Source organism: Chlamydotis macqueenii, chromosome 15, assembly GCF_036417535.1.
Source record: "Chlamydotis macqueenii isolate bChlMac1 chromosome 15, bChlMac1.mat, whole genome shotgun sequence".
In the NCBI taxonomy this organism is placed as follows: Eukaryota; Metazoa; Chordata; class Aves; order Otidiformes; family Otididae; genus Chlamydotis; species Chlamydotis macqueenii.
Window position 1 is genome coordinate 5,972,959 of NC_141570.1, and position 12,565 is coordinate 5,985,523.

At 55.9% G+C, this 12,565-nt stretch overlaps 1 protein-coding gene across 4 annotated transcripts; it reads right to left on the reverse strand.

Annotated features, from left to right (window-relative positions):
- Positions 1–816: 816 nt before the first annotated feature.
- MAFK (MAF bZIP transcription factor K) lies at positions 817–11,229 on the reverse strand. 4 transcript variants are annotated; one of them, XM_086759299.1, is made up of 3 exons: positions 11,107–11,229; positions 3,044–3,123; positions 817–1,911 (listed from the first exon to the last, which is right to left on the reverse strand). In XM_086759299.1, the coding sequence occupies exons 2-3, from the start codon at positions 3,077–3,079 to the stop codon at positions 1,477–1,479; spliced, it is 471 nt and encodes a 156-aa protein (XP_086615425.1). In that variant the 5' UTR covers positions 3,080–3,123; positions 11,107–11,229; the 3' UTR covers positions 817–1,476. The 4 variants fall into 4 exon arrangements, with proteins under 4 accessions (XP_086615425.1, XP_086615422.1, XP_086615424.1 ...); XM_086759296.1 differs by lacking the exon at positions 11,107–11,229 and adding an exon at positions 10,217–10,466; XM_086759298.1 differs by lacking the exon at positions 11,107–11,229 and adding an exon at positions 4,070–4,088.
- Positions 11,230–12,565: the final 1,336 nt, after the last annotated feature.

Genomic DNA, 12,565 nt, shown 5'->3' on the forward strand with positions numbered 1-12,565 from the left:
TCTCAATCCCAATTCTTCCATCCCTTACACACACCGATTTTCCAACCTGCTCTCTGTGCGCCTCTCGGGAATAATTCACCCATTCCCAAAAGAAAGCGTCAAGTTTCAGGGTCACATTCACACAGGTTGTCTGAACACCGAGGGTTGTACACCGTACTCTTTGGATCCCAACTTCAGCGCCTGACGTGCTACGGAGAGGAAAAGACTCTTCTGGCTCCCATCCGACCTCCCCATAGCCCTTCTCCGGTCATCAAAGACTGGTGAGCCCAGCTCTACAGCTGGGATGTTCATTGCTAACCTACCAATGCTTTTGTCAAAGAGGAGGCTCTGTAACTTCTCTCCTCCCGTCTGAATGCTATTGCCCTCTAGTTACACTTCAGTGCTTTAAAAACATCTTTCTGAAATACTCCGCACAAACCCCTTCTCATAGTGCTGATCCCAGCAGAACTGTCCCACCTTCTGGTGGCCAGTTCTGCCTCCACCTAACCATACTCGCAGCATTTTTCCTCCTCGTCTCCCCTTCTCCTCCCCATCACGCAGCTCTTCACAGCATTTACCGTGCCTCCTTCCCCTAAGCTTCAGGGAACCCAGAAAAACAAACAAAAAAAACCCCAAAAAACAAAACAACAACAAAAAAAGCCACTACTTCAAGCCAGTGGATCATTTGGAAGAAATCAACTGCATAAATATACCCAATTCACAGGCACACCTTAGGGATGGAGCTATCGGGAAACTTGGGCTTGGAATAAAGGAGGCTGCAATTTAGTTTTTATAGGCCACACAGGTAATGGAGCATATTAAAATATGTAAAATAGATGTATTTTTCCATATTTTAATAGCATGGATTGAAAACAAAAGGTTATTCCTAATGGGTGTGGTCAGACCCAAGCATTAGTCTCCATCGTCCTCCCGCTCACATCCACTCATAGCAGGATGAAATCTAATCCAGAAAGCCTATATCCCTGCCCTCGGGAAGCGGGGAAGGTAGGGGAGACCCTTCTTACAGGGAGCAGGATGCCACTAAAGGAAACTCTTTTTCCCGTACATTCATCTCACACGATGATTTCTATGGTCCATCTGTTTCTTGGCTCTTCAGCATCATTCAACGAAGACTCCGGAGGCTCCTCAGGTATCTTCTCCCAGCTGGAAAGCTGCTCACGGCTGAGAGGGGTTTGGGGAGGCAGGGGGAAGGAGGAAGCAGATCTTGCAATTTGTACTGCATACAGAGCTCAAATCCTGGACAGGAGAGGTTGATGGAGCCACTGAGTCCAGACAGAAGCAGCCAGTTAAGTTCCCTTTGTATGTTTGGGGTTGTTTTTTCTTTTTTCCTTTTCTTTTATTTTTCCTATTTTTTTGCACTTTTGGAAGAGAATTGTTAAAATGCCAATTCTTGACGTGACCAAGGACTCCGGAACAACGCCTAAGAGCCTCTTCCCCTCCCCTCTGAAAGGCTGCTAGTTCCCCACACCGAGGGCACTAGGACGCTGCTGAAAACGGCACAGAACTGGATGAGATTTCGGCTGATTTCACAATGGTGATGACACTGGTGGTGGCAACTTTGGTCGGGGTAATGGGCCCTCGCGCCACAGTACGAGCAAAGGTCTGGAGTGCTTCGTACTTGGAGCGCAAGGCGTCCAGCTCTAGCTTCATGCTGCTGTTTTCTCTGGCCAGCTTCTCCACCTCTTGCTGCAGCTCAACCCGCTGCCTCTCGAGCTCCTCTTTCTGAGTCACACGCTTGATGCGGCAGCTGGCAGCGTAGCCCCGGTTCTTCAGCGTGCGCCTCCGCTGCTTCAGACGGATGACCTCCTCTTTGGTGAGACCCCTCAGGTGCTGGTTCAGCTCCCGTACGGACATTGACACGAGTTCATCATCACTCAGCACTGGGGCATTCTCTCCTGACTCCTCCTTTACCTGCAAATACCAACAGCACAGGGGTAGCAGCAACCCTACATGAACAGATATTTTGGACAGCGAGGAGAGACAGGCTACACCTCACCAACGCAACACCCCTACCTCGAAAACACCCCTGAAGCACTGCAGAGAGCACGTGCTCCTGTAAATACAGGTCTGAGCCCTATTGTCATCTGGATTTAGGCAACCCTCTTAAGTTAGAGAAAGCAGTGAGCCTCACACATTCAGCGTGGCCTGAATAGTAACATTTTTAACAAGAAATGCAGAGCAGACTGAAGCCCTTTGTGTTTCTTTGTCAGGACCTGGAATTCATACTGAATGCTGAAGATGACACCTTTTCCCAGCATTATGCTGGGACACCAGGGCAGCATCTCAAAAGCAGAACAGCCACTTGTACGTGGTGCTTAATTCAGCATTTTGTGGCTTTTCATTGAAGACTGCTCGTCCAAGTAGGGAACAAAACCAAGCCTGCTTAGCTTCAAGGACCGCAGCCTGATTTGGTTTTCCTGGTGCACAGGCCAAGCTCTGAAGTTACAAAAGAAAGACACCAATGCCCTCTGCCTTTTTTTGCAAGCAGGTTTGCTGCTGCAATTATTTTCAGAACCGTTAAGACATTGTCCTTTTGTCTCTTGGGAGACTGCAGGACATCTGGAACTAAGAGCTAAGACACTGGAAAGAAACTGCAACAATGCATGCACAACCCAGGGGTAGATCACCACCAAGCCGTTATGTCCAAGACATTTACTGTCTGACGGATCCAAGAGACACCAGCTAGATGCATCCTTTCCCCAGCACCTCCCAGTTCTGAGAGAAGAAGTATTTCATTGATGGGTCTGGGAGCACTGTTTTTGGGATGCTGCCAGTACCCGCTACAGTCAAAAGTCTCTTGGATAGCAACTGGGGTACTCTAGCCTTAACGCCATCTCAGAGACTTCAGACTTCTTTCTGGGTATTGCTTGTATTCTTCTACTCTAACCTTTCCTGTAGATAGCGGGAAATTGTGTCGGCACCCATTTGTAAGAGTCTTTCAGAATGAAAAAGAACAGTCATGTACGACAGACGTCGCATGGAGCACAGTTCTGCAACAGCCTCCCCTGCCACCCAGCACCACCCACTCAGCCTCCTTCCCTACCTTTAACGCCTTGTTCGGTTTGGGATTAGTCGTCATAACCTGAGCACAGTCTTCCGGACAAAACTGCTCAGAAATTGCAACTGGAAAACAAAACAAGATTTTCAGGTTACAGTAATCTCACAGCAGCAAGAAGATACCCAACATGCGGTCCAAACCCGCAACTCAACCAGCATTAAAAGAAATAACCACACAATTGTTGAAAACACTGGGATGGGTTCAGAGATTGGTTTACCCCATTCAGATACAAAAAAAGAGAAATTTGTGTTGATGAGTGCATTGCTTTTTAACGTTAAAGACTTTGTATTTTGCTATTCACTACGCTACGACTAAGCAGGGAAGACGGGGCAGGGAGGGAGGGAAAGGACACCAACTCACGTCTGTAAACACCAGTTATGCTAACCAGCACACGCCACCTCGCAACGTGCCACCCCTTCTCCAGGGGAGCGCAGAGCGTGGCCTCCCCGGCCCAGTCACTCGCTCACCTCCCTCCGGAGGAATCCCAGACGCTAATGGCCTATTAGGGACCGAATTAAGAGTTACCTCCGCTCATAAAAGGCACTGAAAAGCCACAAGACAACAACTCCCTTCATTCTTATTTTGATTATTATTAACCCGGCTGGAAATTGAATCAGCAACCCAGAAAGCATCTGCCTGGTTTGTAACCTGCTTTCAGTGCCGTCCCCACCCAAAGGAGACGCTACCAGAAAACCAAAACAACAGGAACAAAAGCCCCCCGATAACAAAGCAAGGCAGGAGTTCGCCTCTCCCAACACACCAAGACTGTTGCTTCCCGATGCTCCAGGCCCCAGGCTGGGAGAGCTGACCTGCCTGATATCTCTAGCGATGTGGAGGCACGTCCGCGGACGGAGAGACCATTCCCTGCCGAGACGCTGCCCTTCACTCTCACCTTAGCCAGCGACTACACCTCTTCCATCAGCGCCTTGCAGAAAAATCCACCTGCCCACACCTCCACTCAAAACCCTCACCCTGCGGCAACGGCAGCGCGGCGGCCTGTCGAGTACCTACCGCGAGAGAGGCGACCGCAGCTGTGCCACCATCACAGCCTCTGCCTATCACTCCCCCAGCGGGGAGGGCGCGAGGTGCCAGTGTCCCCCCCTTCCCCACCCCGACGCACGGCGGCTTCGCGGGTCGCACACCCAGCAGCGGCGCAGAGCACGCAGCCTGTCTGGCGGGAGCCCTCTCGCTTTCTCTTCCCCCCTCCACCTCCACTTCTCCAGCCCAGCCCAAACCCTCCCCATTTCCACGTCTGCATCGTGTCACACATCCTAATCATTCATGAAAAATCCAGCCAAAGCATCCCAAGCATGATTCCCTTCTGATAGTTGCCATGGTGACCTTGGGAAAGTAGCCAACCCGGAGACAGTCGCCATGGAAACAGAGAAGCCCAAAAGCAATAATGACTTCAGGTCATGTCTGTGCAAAGACATCACGAGGTCGTCAGAGAGTAAACAAACTCATTCATATCTGCAAACAGGGGGCGGTGGGATTTGGGGGGGGGGGGGGTGCACAAAGGTGGGGTGTGGGGAGCAGTGGGAGCCGTGTGGGCGAAGGTGCTGGCTCAGCCCACATCACTGTCACTGGAATTTCATCAGTCGAGACACCTCATCGTCACACCACTTACGTAAAAATCAAGACGAAGAGGAGAGGGGAGAAAAAAAAAAAAAAAAAAATCCCATAAGCAGAAATCTGTGAGATACTATCCCAGATATTAGGGAGTGTATTTAGGTGCCTCCTCTATTTTTAAGCCTGAGACAGCACAGCTCTCCATGTCTGGAGGAGGGACAAGGACAGCCGCACAGTGCACCAGCCAAGATGCTCTGTGATGAATGGACCGCTTACAGCAACTGGTGTGCGCTGCGTTTTCTAGAGCATCACCGAGTCCTTCCCTCCTCCAGCACCGAACCCCACCCTGGGCCCCTGCCTCACCGGGGCTGCCGGAGCGGGCTGGGCACCGGGCAGGGGACCAAGTCCCGGTCCCCAGCAGCCACCTCCAAGGGACGGGGACACGCCTGACCTCTGGCTGCTGCCACACTGCGTGTTTCACACGAGGGCTGACTGCCGGCAGGATCTCCTGCGAGCACAGGCGCCTCTCCAGATCCCAGCACCGCCCTTTCGCCAGCCATCGCTTCCCCTCCGCGCCAGGCGTTCACCGCCCACCCCTACCTCCAGGCCGGAGGCGCAGACGTAGGCGCTAGCACGGAGGAGGAAGGAAAAAGCTCCTCGTCTCGGCCAAACGGTCCCGGCGAGTTCAGGAGAGCAGAGGCGCTGCCAGTGCGTAAAGGAAAGGGCCGGCAGCCCCCTCCCTGCAGACGCGCGGCGCAGGCAGTTGGTGCCATAGTTATGCAGTGAGTCACCAGCTGTTTACAGAGTTTGAGAGCTCACATTCCCACAGCATCAGAAACTCTTCCTTCCCTCGGCATCCCCCCTCCGCCTCCCTCCATCCCTACAAGGAAAGGGGCACGCTGCCGTCCCGCTGGCGGCACTCCGGGCTGCTAAAACCGGAAAAGGAAAGTCAAAAAGGAGGGGGAGACCGACGACAGACCCGTCACACCCACCGATTACACAAAAAGCCTTTTGATCCTCACCCAGCCCGTCTTCAAAGCGCTTTCTACGCCAGCCGATGGAAAAACTGAACAGGGCCACTTGGCTGCGCGGAGACAGAAAGAAATGTAAAATATCGTGGAAAACAAGAGGCGAGGTTGCCTGCGGTGGGGGTCAGCGCGCGGGCTCGCCTGCCACCCCCAGCAACGCTCAGGCCCCACGTGACAAAACCCCCTTCTGGTCACCTGTCGCTCCATGTCGCCAAAGCAACATCTCCTTACCCTGCACATTCCTCAGCGGACGGCGCGGATGCCCTCACGCTCGGTACGGGGTCTTGTGCTCGCCCGGCGGATGGAAGTGCGCCAGATGGGCCAGCATCCCCTCAAAACAGGCTGGGATCCGTCCTATTGCACCAGGGATGATGTGCCGGAGCCGCTGCCGGCACAGAGGTGAGCAAGGAGGTTCAGGGCTCCATCAGGAATGGCGACACCGGGCCCTCTGCAAACAAGGGTGGGAGGTAGGGGTCTTGCCCCAACCCAAAGGGCCGGATTTAGTAGAACAAGCAGAAACACTCAAACGGGCTAAAGTCTCACACTCAGACACCAGTGCCCGGGCGAGCCTTATCTCTGCACTTGGTGAACCCACAGGAGTGGTCTGGACCCCACTCGAAACCAACACCCCAGCCCTCGCAACCCTCACCAACAGTGCTGCGGGGCCTCGGGCTCCATCTCCCATCCTACAAAACCCTTCCCATCAAGAACAAGCAACTGAAATCGGTGCAGCATCTCCCGTAGTTAGAAGGCAAAACCCCACGACAAAAATCTTGAACCATCCCGCAAACATGCCTTATCCAGCAGCATCCCCTAAACATGCCACAACAGGGGTCTTCTGGGATCCTACCTGTGATTTGATTATTAAAACCCTTTTAGTCTTTACCCTATTCCTGCCCTTCTTTTCTTAATTGCATTTGCTGCATCATGTCTAAAATTAGGAGTTCAGCTTTTTGGAACAAGGACCGCATTACATCTCTCTCTCCTCTGTAAGCAGTAGGACACACTTTGAACGCTACATAAATAAAGCGGCGAGTAGTAATACACCAACGGCAAGGGGCAAAGGCTTTTCTGATGCAGCTCCACGCTTGTATTTAAAGCAAGTGTTTTGGCTGTGGGTTACATAAAGAGCCCTTGTAATTCTGCAATAAAGTTACCCATTGACAGCCTTGCCAACGCCCTTTCCCTCTCTCAGACAGCTCCTCTGCCCCTTGCAACGTTCTCCCAAAATCTTGGAGGTCTCCAGCTGACTTCCCAAGCCTGATGGTCTCAGCTTGGACCTAGAGATCCCCAGCTCCTTTACTTTGAAAGAGGAAAACAGCAGAAAGCCCGACTCTGGCAGAGGTAGGACAGAGCTTTCCACACAAGGCTTGCAATTAAGAAAGAAAACACGCCAGAATGCGATTTCGGACTTCTCACGCTTTCAAAGCGCGTTACGCATTAAGGAATTACTACAAAGTCACTGCTGATGCCCGACAACCGCGGATGAACTCGAATGTTAAAACTCTTTCTACACTGAAAGACAACCCTGGCCAGAACACGAGTGCCTGGCAGACAGCCCTGCTGGTGTTTAGCTTCCATCCTCAGACACGTACAGCAAACTGAAAACATGCAACCCTCACCTTCAGCCAGGCCAGCGACGACTTCCAGAGGGCAGAAAAACAGCAGAAGGTTCAAGCAGCGACAGGGATCTCCACCATCGCATCTCAATTCAGCACCAACAGTTACACAGGGAATACTCTACTCATTCCCAAACGCGGTGATTCAATTCCCAGGCAGCTGTTCTAGTAAAATCACCCCAATTTCTCATTTATCCACAAGTTACTTCCAGCTCCAGAGCTCTAGCCAAAGGGATGTGCCTACCAAGGATACCGGAGCTGTCAGGTGAAGGCGCTTCAGTCTTCGTCGCCGTGCCTCTGCCGCTCGGAGGCACGACACGGATTTCCAGCACGTTGCAGCACGGTAGGCAGAGCACCATCCCTCTCCCCATCACTCAAAAAGCCGCTCTCCTGCTCTGACAATCTTCACACATCCCGCAAGGCAGACTGACGCCTGTCACTCATTTGTAACGAGAGCAGGGAGGGACGGGCTGATGGCGTGAATCAGAGAGCAGAAGCATATGCAAGGCAATATATTTGACATGAAGAGAGAGAAGACACAAGGAGGGGGTGAGTCACTGTTTACTGTTCCAGAGGAGCTCCACACAGCCCTCGCCCAGCTGGCCAGCTTTCCATTTCCCTTACGGATCGGAACCAGCATCCAGCAGCAAAGGGGAGATTCAGGAACCTTCAGAGCACATTTGAGAGCTGCCAGGACACGGCTCTCTGAGGCTCTCTCTGGGGAAGCCTGGACACGGATCAGACAGTCTTCAGTGGTCTGGTAAACAACCTAGTCAGATGCTGCAGAGAGCCTGTGGTTAGGGAGAAGAGGATACGGAGTACCAGGAGGGTACACTTGTGCGTCACCTCAGAAAAACGTCACGGAGGAGGTGGCTGGAAGGGAAAGGTATGCGGCAGGCAGCCCCAGTACTGACAAGCATACAGTACATTTTACATCACGCGCTTATAAAACGCGGTGACAGAGCTACACCAGAATTACTCCGTAGCATCACCAGCCCAGAGTTGCACCTCCTCCAGACAGTCAAGCTGGGCCACAGAGCAACAAATAACTTGGTCAGACACACAGATGGGTCCTGGGACAGAGCTGGGATTCCTAGCTCGACTGCTCCTGACCCCACGTGCCAGCCATCAAGTCGGACATCTTCACCAGCTGCTAATAACGGAAGGTAACGGCATCGCTATTCGGGCTCCCGCTTCCCGCAAAGCAGCGGGATTCGCTACACAACCTGTCCCTCCGCTCGGGAGCTCGGTGGCAGGGTAACCGCTCTCGTTACTGCCTCTTCCCCCCCAGTTCTTGTGTTGATGGTCACAGAGCACCACGTTGCTTGTGCTTGGAAGACTTCTCTGCCCGAGTTTGAAGATAGCCTGAAACAATAGCTCTGACAGAAGTGGAAACTGCCTGTTCATCTCTACAGGGTGCTGAGCCTGAAACTTCCCGATAATTGAAAGTGCTAGCGCCGCTCAAGTATTTCACAGCTGGATGTTTACAAAAATGATCAGCGAGCGAGCTTATCCCACAAACCCCAACTGCCGCGGGGGCCAGCGCTCCCAGCTGTCCTTTCTTCGCTTTGCAAACATCTCACACAGCTAGAGATTTTTCAATACCAAGTTCTGCAGCACATTCCATGCCATTAATCATCTTCCAATGTTGATGGAAATAAGAGCGTACCAAGCCGATCTGTATTTTTCCCTTTCAGGAGGCACACAGCGCTACCGAACTCCTCTGCTGCAACAGATTGCCGAGACGGGTGACGGCGCAGAAATGAGACAAAACATGACAAAGCACGCTGTCCTTGACAGGCAAGAGAAAAAAAAAAAAAACAAAAAAAGCTAACAAATTTCTGCCTCTGGTTCAGAAACACTTGCAAAGCAGGGTACGAGCCTGCTGTAATACAGCCAGGAACATCTAACGTGGCTCAGGCGCAACGCCCCAAAAAGCTCGGAGTGTCCCGACAGTGGCAGTCACCGCACGCCCCAGTCTTGCGGCAATCGCCCCGCTGCTGCCGGCCGGCTGTCCGGCTCCTCCGCCGAGCGGGAGCTGAGTTAACTCCGGTGCCGCGCAGCCCTGCGTGCTGCCATTGGGCAACCACGGCGTCCATCAGCTCTAGGAAGTGACTGCACGAGGAAGGCTCCTCCGCAGCCAGCACCGCGTACACACGGAAGGAAAGAGGGAAAAGCAGAGGAACGCACGCCTGTTTCGTCAGTGAGAAAAATCACAAGGTAAATTCATTTGCTGCCAAAATCCTGACAGTACCACAGCACGACGAGCCGGGCTGAGGCGCAGGGCTGCGTTTCTCCGCAGACAGGGCTTATAAAGACTGAAAGTGCAAGAAAAAGGCGTGCAAGCTTTCCGGGGGAAGACTTTCCTCTTACCGGCTCCCCCCGCCTCCGCAGTCCCAGCTCAGCTTTAGGACTACACCGGCGAAGGAGGGGGCGGCCAGGTGAAAGCGAAAATGGAGGCCTTTCCCTTTTCTGTAACAACTTTGCCCAAAGGGGGCTCGTTCCTAATTTGAGACCTCGTGGCCTGCTTTCGGCAGAATCTGTAAAATAAATCCTCCACGGAGCAGCCCGCGAGGGAGGGGAGCGGGCTCTCAGCCTGAGGAAGAGGAGGAGGGAGGTTTTTCTCAAGCAGACCCTGACACGCTGTGAGAGTCCCCAGGTCTCAGTTCCCCTCGCTCGTGGTCTGGATGTTTCCCCAGGCTGACGCCGCCGCCTTCACAAGGAGTTTGTTTGAGGTTCCCCCACCCACCCCATTTCTGACTAAATCCCCAAACCGTCCCGCGCCCACCAGACAGTCACGCGGCAGCGCCTGCTCCCAGAATGACACCGTCCCCTTCCCTCCCACCGGCACGTCCCCGGGGCGGCTGCCCAGCACCCCGTTTTCAGGGCTTGCCCCCACAGAAACACATCCCTCCCGCCAGCTCGGGGACCACGCCACGCACCTCTCCCTCTTTCCACTCAAAAAGAAGCCGTGCTCGGGGGAGATAAGCCCCTTCCCCTGATCCCCCAGGCCCATCCGACGAGGAGCCCGGCCAGCGTTTCCCACCGGCGGCTGTTCCCGCTCGATAAGGCGGGGCGCGGATCATCGAGGCCACCGCCACGCCTGGCCACCGCCACGGACACCGGCTGCGCCCCGTTTCCCTCCGTAGTACAGAAGCAGCTATTTTTAGCCGGCGGAGCGCGCGGCGTCACAACAGGTTTCCTCGCGTGTATTTTAAGAACCATTCAAAGGCAGAGGCAGGCTGCGCACTCATCCTTGAGGGGGGGAAAAAATAAAAATAATAACAAGAGAGCGGGAAGCATCGCCCAAGCGTGAACCTGCCGTCTTCCTCCCGAAGGGACCCCGCGTCCCCAGGGGTGCGGGGTGGCGGGGATCGGCCGGCCCCGTCCCGCGGGGGACTGAGCCGCGCTGGGTTTGAGGCGGCGGGGAAGGCGCGACCGCGGGTCCCGCCGAGCCCCCGACGGGCGGACGGGGCGAGGGGCGGCTGGGCAGGGGCGGGCAGTGCTCGCCCCCCCACGCGAGGGGGGCGCGGCCGCCCCCCGCCGCCCCGCCGGAGCCCACGTGCGCGCCGCCCGGGCCGGCCCGGTGCGAGGGGCGGCGGCACCACGTGCCCGGCGCGGTGGTGACTCAGCACTTTTACCTCAACCGCCCCGCCCGCGCCCAACCGGACCCGACCGGACACGACCGGACCGCAACGAGCCGCCCCTCCCAAACCGGCGGCAGGCGCGCGGCCGCCCCCCTCCCACTAAACCAGCTCCAAACTCCCCCTTGCCCCCGCCCCCCCCCCTCCTCTCCCCTCCCCGACCGCGCCGCGCCCCGGCGGCTCCTCACCTGCGTGCCGGCGGGGGCGCGCGCGCGCCCGGGGCGGGGGGCGGCGGCGAGGCGGGGGGAGCGGCGGTGGGGGGGCGGCAGTAGCGGCAGCGGCGGCGGCGGCGGGGGCGCTGCGCGGCTCCCTCCCTCCCTGCCAGCGAGTCCCGCGGACAACAACAAGCGCGGGGCGGCCCCCTCCCCCCCGCCGCGCCGCCGACCAACCAGCGCCCCCGCCGCTTCCGGCATGGCGCGTCACGCCGCGCGTCACCCCGCCCGGCCCCGCCCCGACGGCGACGCGTCACCACCCACTCCTACCCACCCCCCCCCCCCCCGGCCACGCCCGCGCCGTTCATTCATGGAGAAGGGCGCGGGGGAGAGGGGTGGGGCGGTGCCGGCGCGTAGCGCCCCCTCCCCGCCTTTTTCGGGGTGTGCGGCGCCGGGCACCGCGACCCTGTGGCGGGCCTCCGGCTCCGACAGCCCCCGGAGCAGCCCCGATGGCGGAGGCTGTGGGGTTTTGCACCCCCACGCGTGAGTGGGTTTGCGGTGGGGGAACGTGTTCTGGCACCGCGGGGCTCTCTCGGGACAAATCCTGCCCCGGGGCCTAATCCCGCGCCCAACCCTTGCTCATCGCCAGTGCCATGGCCGGAGCTGCTGACACAACGCCCTGACCCCAACGGCGTGAGCGGCGTTTCCGACCCCGGGAGCGTCCAACGGCGGTGAAAATGCGTCCAGAAAATGGAATAACACAGGCGGTTGGACGAACCAAATGGCCTCCAGCAAAAGCAGGCTCCCTTTGATTTTTTCGTGTTCATAACTGTATTACAAAGTCTGTAGCGGCCCCCTCAATTCGTACTTTCCAGCCTTGGCACCAAATATCCTCGCCGGAGCAGATCTGAGGGCCGTCGTTGAGGCTTTGAGTAAGATCCCATCTTTTGCTGCTCCCTTCGCACAACACAGGGACCCCCACGGCTCCACGCAGCCTTGGCTGAAGCGGAGTTTCAGCAGATACACCTCCCCGTGGTTAAAAACCCCTATTTTTTGTTGGAACGGAGCTGAAGAGGTTGGTTAAATCTCCAGGCGACAGTATGAAGCTGCCTCTTGGTGTGACTGCAACAGTGCTGGCCTTCACCTCTCCCAGATTCTCAGACTCTGGTGGAAAACCTGCCCCAGGTGCTGGGACGGGGTGAGCTCAGGGCTGGAGGGCAGATTTCACCCATCCCCGTGGTGCCCACCTCAAGGTTTGTCTCCAGATCTCCTTTACGTCCATGGGGGGGTTCTGGTGGCTCAGAGAGCTGAGCAAGGAGAGGGGTGCTGATGGTGGGAGCCTTGGGGCCACCCGTGTCCCCAGCATGGCTGCCCTCTCAAGAATTGAGGTATTTTCCCCTGTCTTTGCAACAACATTGGTTTGACAGATCGCATATGGTGTCGTGTCGCCTGAAATGCTGTTTCTGGGTGAATCGTCCTGTTCGCAACAGCTCCT